The sequence below is a fragment of the Trachemys scripta genome, chromosome 12 (assembly GCF_013100865.1).
Source record: "Trachemys scripta elegans isolate TJP31775 chromosome 12, CAS_Tse_1.0, whole genome shotgun sequence".
Classification (NCBI taxonomy): Eukaryota; Metazoa; Chordata; order Testudines; family Emydidae; genus Trachemys; species Trachemys scripta.
Window position 1 is genome coordinate 36,216,126 of NC_048309.1, and position 7,976 is coordinate 36,224,101.

Sequence of the window (7,976 nt, forward strand, 5' to 3'; positions counted from 1 at the left end):
TAAACTAGGAGATGGGGGAAAGCCGACTACTGCAGAGGAGCATGTGGATCGGACAGAGACTTCTCTTAGGGGAGAGTCTAATGATAGAGAATCTCCAGGTTATAGTCAGGAGCAGAGGATGGAAAAGGATAAAGTAGGGGCCAGATCAGATGATAAACATTCACATAAAAAAGAATCTGACACATCAGAAAAGGGCAGACAAATAAATAATGACAAGTTTTTAAAGTGCTTGTACACAAATGCTAGAAGTCTAAATAATAAGATGGGTGAACTAGAGTGCCTTGTGATAAAGGAGGATATTGATATAATAGGCATCACAGAAACCTGGTGGACTGAAAGCAATCAATGGGACACAATCATTTCGGGTACAAAATATATCGGAAGGACAGAACAGGTCATGCGGGGGGGGGGAGGAGTGGCACTATATGTGAAAGAAAATGTACAATCAAATGAAGTAAAATTCTTAAGCAAATCCGCATGTTCCATAGAATCTCTATGGATAGAAATTTCATGCTCTAATAAGAATATAACATTAGGGATCTATTATCAACCACCTGACCAGGACGGTGATAGTGATGATGAAATGCTAAAGGAAATTAGAGAGGCTATCAAAATTAAGAACTCAATAATAGTGGGGGATTTCAATTATCCCCATATTGACTGGGAACATTTCACTTCAGGACGAAATGCAGAGATAAAATTTCTCGATACTTTAAATGACTGCTTCATGGAGCAGCTGGTACGGGAACCCACAAGGGGAGAGTCAACTCTAGATTTAGTCCTGAGTGGAGCGCAGGAGCTGGTCCAAGAGGTAACTATAACAGGACCGCTTGGAAATAGTGACCATAATACAATAGCATTCAACCCTGTGGTGGGAAGAACATCTCAACAGCCCAACACTGTGGCATTTAATTTCAAAAGGGGGAACTATGCAAAAATGAGGGAGTTAGTTAAACAGAAGTTAAAAGGTACAGTGACTAAAGTGAAATCCCTGCAAGTTGCATGGGCGCTTTTTAAAGACACCATAATAGAGGCCCAACTTCAATGTATACCCCAAATTAAGAAACACTGTAAAAGAACTAAAAAAGAGCCACCGTGGCTTAACAACCATGTAAAAGAAGCAGTGAGAGATAAAAAGACTTCCTTTAAAAAGTGGAAGTCAAATCCTAGTGAGGCAAATAGAAAGGAGCATAAACACTGCCAAATTAAGTGCAAGAATGTAATAAGAAAAGCCAAAGAGGAGTTTGAAGAACGGCTAGCCAAAAACTCCAAAGGTAATAACAAAATGTTTTTTAAGTACATAAGAAGCAGGAAGCCTGCTAAACAACCAGTGGGGCCCCTTGATGATCAAGATACAAAAGGAGCGCTTAAAGATGATAAAGTCATTGCGGAGAAACTAAATGGATTCTTTGCTTCAGTCTTCATGGCTGAGGATGTTAGGGAGATTCCCAAACCTGAGCCGGCTTTTGTAGGTGACAAATCTGAGGAACTGTCACAGAGTGAAGTGTCACGAGAGGAGGTTTTGGAATTAATTGATAAACTTAACATTAACAAGTCACCGGGACCAGATGGCATTCACCCAAGAGTTCTGAAAGAACTCAAATGTGAAGTTGTGGAACTGTTAACTAAGGTTTGTAACCTGTCCTTTAAATCAGCTTCTGTACCCAATGACTGGAAGTTAGCTAATGTAATGCCAATATTTAAAAAGGGCTCTAGAGTTGATACCGGCAATTACAGACCGGTAAGTCTAACGTCTGTACCGGGCAAATTAGTCGAAACAATAGTTAAGAATAAAATTGTCCGACATATAGAAAAACATAAACTGTTAAGCAATAGTCAACATGGTTTCTGTAAAGGAAAATCGTGTCTTACTAATCTATTAGAATTCTTTGAAGGGGTCAACAAACATGTGGACAAGGGGGATCCAGTGGACATAGTGTATTTAGATTTCCAGAAAGCCTTTGACAATGTCCCTCACCAAAGGCTCTTATGTAAATTAAGCTGCCATGGGATAAAAGGGAAGGTCCTTTCATGGATTGAGAACTGGTTAAAAGACAGGGAAAAAGGGTAGGAATTAATGGTAAATTCTCAGAATGGAGAGGGGTAACTAGTGGTGTTCCCCAAGGGTCAGTCCTCGGACCGATCCTATTCAACTTATTCATAAATGATCTGGAGAAAGGGGTAAACAGTGAGGTGGCAAAGTTTGCAGATGATACTAAACTGCTTAAGATAGTTAAGACCAAAGCAGACTGTGAAGAACTTCAAAAAGATCTCACAAAACTAAGTGACTGGGCAACAAAATGGCAAATGAAATTTAATGTGGATAAATGTAAAGTAATGCACATTGGAAAAAATAACTCCAACTATACATACAATATGATGGGGGCTAATTTAGCTACAACAAGTCAGGAAAAAGATCTTGGAGTCATTGTGGATAGTTCTCTGAAAATGTCCACGCAGTGTGCAGAGGCAGTCAAAAAAGCAAACAGGATGTTAGGAATCATTAAAAAGGGGATAAAGAATAGGACTGAGAATATATTATTGCCCTTATATAAATCGATGGTATGCCTCATCTCGAATACTGCGTACAGATGTGGTCTCCTCATCTCAAAAAAGATATACTGGCACTAGAAAAGGTTCAGAAAAGGGCAACTAAAATGATTAAGGGTTTGGAACGGGTTCCATATGAGGAGAGATCATAGAGGCTAGGACTCTTCAGCTTGGAAAAGAGGAGACTAAGGGGGGATATGATAGAGGTATATAAAATCATGAGTGATGTGGAGAAAGTGGATAAGGAAAAGTTATTTACTTATTCCCATAATACAAGAACTAGGGGTCATCAAATGAAATTAATAGGCAGCAGGTTTAAAACAAATAAAAGGAAGTTCTTCTTCACGCAGCGCACAGTCAACAGGTAAGGAGTTCCACCGTTGTGGAACTCCTTACCTGTCCTTCCTTGTGGAAGGTTGTGAAGGCTAGGACTATAACAGAGTTTAAAAGAGAACTGGATAAATTCATGGTGGTTAAGTCCATTAATGGCTGTTAGCCAGGACGGGTAAGGAATGGTGTCCCTAGCCTCTGTCTGTCAGAGGGTGGAGATGGATGGCAGGAGAGAGATCACTTGATCATTGCCTGTTAGGTTCACTCCCTCTGGGGCACCTGTCATTGGCCACTGTCGGTAGACAGGATACTGGGCTAGATGGACCTTTGGTCTGACCCGGTACGGCCTTTCTTATGTTCTTATGTTGCAGATGTAGATGAAGCCCACAGCAGCTCATTTACCCTTTACTGCCCACTGTGGGTTTGTAGGCCCCACCATGTTGGTTTATGGAGCTCGTAATCTCTTCTGGCTGGGACCCTCACTTACTATGTGTATGGAAAATGCCTAGCAGAATAGGGATCTCAGCTAGCGGCTCCAGGTGCTACTGCATTGCAAAATAATTAATGGGAAGAAACTATTTTATCTTCTAGTGCCGAACACCATGCCTGCAATAGTCCCCAAGAGCAAAGCCCCGGGGGTCGATTTCTGTGGGGTGAACGAATATTACTACATAATTCGCTCAGACTTGGGCTGCTACATGAGGTCAACCAATTTCAACGAAGGAAAAGATCTGAACGTGTATAGTCTGCACCCCTCCTGCCAGGGCGGGGAGCACTATCTCGCCCACCAGGATGACCTCTTCTACATCATCAAAGGAGGGGCTTATCGCCGTGTGTTCAACATGAACATGGACACGGAAGCCGTAGTCTACAATCTCCACCCCAATTGCCAGGGAGGAGACCATTATCTCTCAGCCTTTGGGTACTTCTACATCATCTTCCAGAGCAAGGGTGTCTACCGCAGGGTCACCAACATGAACACCAATTCTGATGCTGTTGAATACAGCCTCCACCCATCCTGCAGAGATGGCCTCTATTACTGGGGTATCAAGGACTATTATTATTTCGTCAAGCCCCATGACAAATGGGGGACCCAGTATTACCGAACCACCAATTTCCACGAGAACATGGATGATGTAACCTATTCCTTCCACCCTGACGTGGTCAACTTCCTCCCTGGTGGGTTGGCTATCACCCAGGGTTCAGCTTTTGGCACCTGGGAAGCCATCAAGACCATCTCCAATGATTCCAACACGCCCATCACCTGGAACAAGAAGATCACCAGGAAGGTGGGCTATGACAAGGAGAAGATGAGCAGCATAGAGCACAACTGGAGCGTGAGCATCTCGGCGTCATACCAGTCAGGAGCCCTCACCGAAGCCATTGCCAAGTACCAGTTCTCCCTCACCACTCAATACGGCGGGAAAAGCGTCAACACGGAGCAGGAAAACTGGAGCGATGCCACCGACGTGGAAGAGTCTGTCAGCCTGACCCTGCAGCCAAAGGAGAAGATCTACATATGGCAGTACCAGCTGGGCCTGGGCAAGAAAAACATTTTGTTCTGCCGAGACATGAAATTCAACAACAATCCAAACCCACCTACTGAAGTCCCCCTGCCGCCTTCTAACCAGTGATCTGAAATGGGGAGCCCCCAGGAATACCTAAGAGCCCGCTCGCTGCCTTGTGGTATTGCTAAGAATTGGGGTTGTTGGGGGTATATTTAGGGTTAGTATTTCACAGTAGTCATCCTGGCTTTGCAGTGCAGGGCGTATAGTGAGGCCAGTCTGTCCTTCGGAATAGCAGCTAGGAATACAGAGACACAACTCTGCGATCTACCATAATGATCGTACTGTGGGCTTCCAGAAAACCTGTTGCCAATGGGTTTGCAGCTAACATGGCTGGAAACGCATTTCCTGAGCCAGCATAGACAGAGCATTTTTTCACTCTGACTGGCAGGATCAATGCTGCAGCTTCCCCACCCAGCCAAGCCACGCCGAGCCCATACAATTACTCCTGGGGGGATTCTGCACCAAAAAGTTAAAAATTCTGCACCAAAAAGTTAAAAATGCTGGGCACGATATTTTAAAATTCTGCAAAATAGCTCATATTTTATTTATCAAAATAACACTATATAATCACACCAGTTTCAATTATTTTCATAATTTATTTCAAAATACCGTAACAATACGGACACAAAAAAATTCTCCCTGTTTCTCTGCCCCGTCCCCGGCAGAGCCCAGCAGAGGGGCCAGACACCCGCACGCCTGATGCCCCAGAGCCCAGCTGCAGAGACTCCCCACCCAGACACTTGCATCCCCTCCCCCCACAACCCAAGAATCCAGAGGGAGAAACAGCCTGATGCTGGGTCCCGAGCTTGTGTGGAGCTTCCTCAGGAGTCACCTAATGGGTTGCGCTGGCCCTGAGTTTGCTGCACGCTCCCTCCTTCTTACATGGGGTGTGGGGAACTGCAGTTGTTGGGAACCCTCCAGTTCCTCCCCCGCCTCTTACCGGCAATGTCCTCTATGTGCGAGCAGGGCTCTGCCGGGTCCAGTGACCCCTAGTGGTGGCCAGCAGCTCTGCAACCCATTTCTGGTGGGGGGAGAAAAGGAAATTCTGTGTGCACAACACTAATTTTTGTGCAAATTCTGCATTGTGCAGTGGTGCAGAATTCCCCCAGGAGTAACGTACACACCAGTTTCAGGCAGGTTTGTACTTAACGTAGCTCCACTGTGCCTCCATTGCTACTCCCCGTGCTAACACAGATGCATTGCTATTTGCACTCACACGAGTATGTGTGCATGAGCAAATCACACCCCTACTTCATAGTGCAGATGTCACTCTGGTTCCACTCTCCTGTCACACGGGAACAAGGGGTTTGCTCAGGGAGGGCTGCGATTATTCCTCTGCACGCTGGGATTTTAGACAGGAGTTCGGTGTCTCACTCCCAGACATAAAATACAGCTCTGGGATTGGGAAGTAACCCTTACACAGCAGGCAGAGACCACCACTCCTCAGTGATCCGCACAAATCACAGAGTGAAAAGGGAAAAGGGTGGGGAAAGGCCTCAGTGTGTTTTCTCAGTCACATAGGATTGTGTGTAGTTTTATTTTGTGCCTGTTGTTACTTCCGGCTACGAATTAGTTTTCTCGAGGGCTTGTCTTTACTAGAAGCTGTGACCAAAGACTCCAACTTCATATAAGTAACTTCGTATCAATGAAATTATCCGAGGCTTAAAAATAAAGTGGCTTCTGCCGTGTTTCTTCCTTTTGTTCATGTGAATGTTACTTAACGGGAGGTGTGCTGGAGGGAAGGGAATTGGGACTCATTGCCCAGCCAGCTTCATAAATTCCCTTCCTAAAAACTGGACAATGTGTGCAACATGTGGGGCAAAGCTGTCAACTAGCCAAGAGAAGTGAGGTCAGGATGAAAGACAAGCTTTGGGTTCTTTCCAATGCGCTTCAGAGCTCAGGGCATCTGAGAAATGGAATATGGAGCCTTTCACCTCTAGGATACCAAGTGAAATCCAGCCCAGCTGAGGATGTGCTGGCTGATTCAGGGGTGCGTATGTGTCAAGGAATGGGATACAGAGCCTTCCCTCTTACAGGCACCACTTCCAATCTGGCCCTGTGTTAGTGGCATTGGCTAGCTCAGAGGAGACTGAGGAACAGTATGTGCAGCTGTTGCTCCTTTTGCCCTGAGCCACTTAGCTAATATTGCAGCTGTAGCCTATTAAAATAAACGGGGGAATTCCCACGTAAAGCTATCATTTCAGGCTCTCTGCAAACTCAAGCAGACTTGGCTGCCTCAGTTGCTCTCAGGGCCGCCTCTAGGCACCAGCAAACCAAGCACGTGCTTGGGGCAGTACATTTTCAAGGGCAGCATTCTGGCCATTTTTTTTTGTGTGTGCTTCCGGCAGCAAACGCCTAGAGCTGGCCCTGGCAGCAGCAGCACATCGTGCGCGAGGGGGGGGCGCCCTGTAGCCGCTGCGGTTCGTGCTGCGGGGGAGCAGCGCCCCCACCTTGTGGCTGGGCCGGGCAGGCTTCGAGCAGGGGATACCCCACGGGGCACACGGAGCTGCCTGCAGGTGCCGCAGGGCGGCCGCTCCCCAGTGCCGCAGCCGGGGCTGGGTGAAGCGGCGCAAGCTGCCCAGGGACTGTGGCAGGGTGGCCAGAAGCAGCAGCAGCGGGGCCATAGAGGGCGGGGCGCTGTCGTGCGCGGCCTGAGTCCCGCTCTCTGGGGCTCCACTGTCTCTGGGGCTACCCTGTCCCAGCTCCTCAGCCTTCTGTGCGGGCGGTCCCCCGGCTCTGCCCTCCCAGGTCCCGGCCGGTACTGGAGGCGGGAGCCCTGGATGGAGGGACCCTGGGCTGAGACGCGGCCCAGGAGCCCCGCTGCTTACCCCGACCCTGCCAGCGCCGAACCGGCTGGAGGTGAGGCAGGAGCGGGCAGAGTCATCACTGGTGGGGGGAGCCCAGGGCTGGGATGGCAGCGGGTGCGGGGGGGGGGGGGGGTCCAGGGCTGGGGGGGCAGGGGGTGTGGGTGGGAGGGGGGAAGAGAGAATCCAGGGCTGGGGTGGGGGGCAGCCAAAAAATCTTTTGCTTGGGGCAGCCAAAAACCTAGAGCCAGCCCTGGTTGTTCTCAGGTCACATTTGTAAGGTTTCCTTCTGAATAATGGCTACAGACATAATTACACAAATACAGCCCTACCACATAATTAACAAACAAACAGAGGAACGCTAGCTCCAGCCCCATTGCCTTTCTATACACACATAAAAATGCAGCATGCATCACAAAGCATTAGCAAATCATATTGTACTCATTTTTAAAAGCAACAGTACCCAAAATATTTCATAACGCTCTTCTTCCCCCTTATTCCATAGATCATAGAATCATAGAAGTTTAGGGTTGGAAGAGACCTCAGGAGGTTATCTAAATCAACCTCCTGCTCAAGGCAGGACCAACCCCAACTAAATCATCCCAGACAGGGCTTTGTCAAGCCCAGGGCCGGCAGAACAGAGCGGGTTGGGGTTGGGTTGCTCCACTTCCTGCTGCCTGGTGAGTGCAGGGTGGGCCTGACCCAACACTCATGGGGCGTCGGG

General features: G+C 47.6%; 1 protein-coding gene across 1 annotated transcript in view; it reads left to right on the forward strand.

The window, feature by feature from the left end:
• LOC117885854 overlaps window positions 1-4,976 on the forward strand; it is a 14,430-nt gene extending 9,454 nt beyond the window's left edge. The window contains exon 2 of the mRNA XM_034787368.1: window positions 3,472-4,976. Coding sequence (XP_034643259.1) covers window positions 3,483-4,514 — 1,032 coding nt within the window. The 5' untranslated portion in view covers window positions 3,472-3,482 and the 3' untranslated portion in view covers window positions 4,515-4,976. The remainder of the gene's footprint in view (window positions 1-3,471) is intronic.
• The last annotated feature ends 3,000 nt before the right edge of the window (window positions 4,977-7,976 follow it).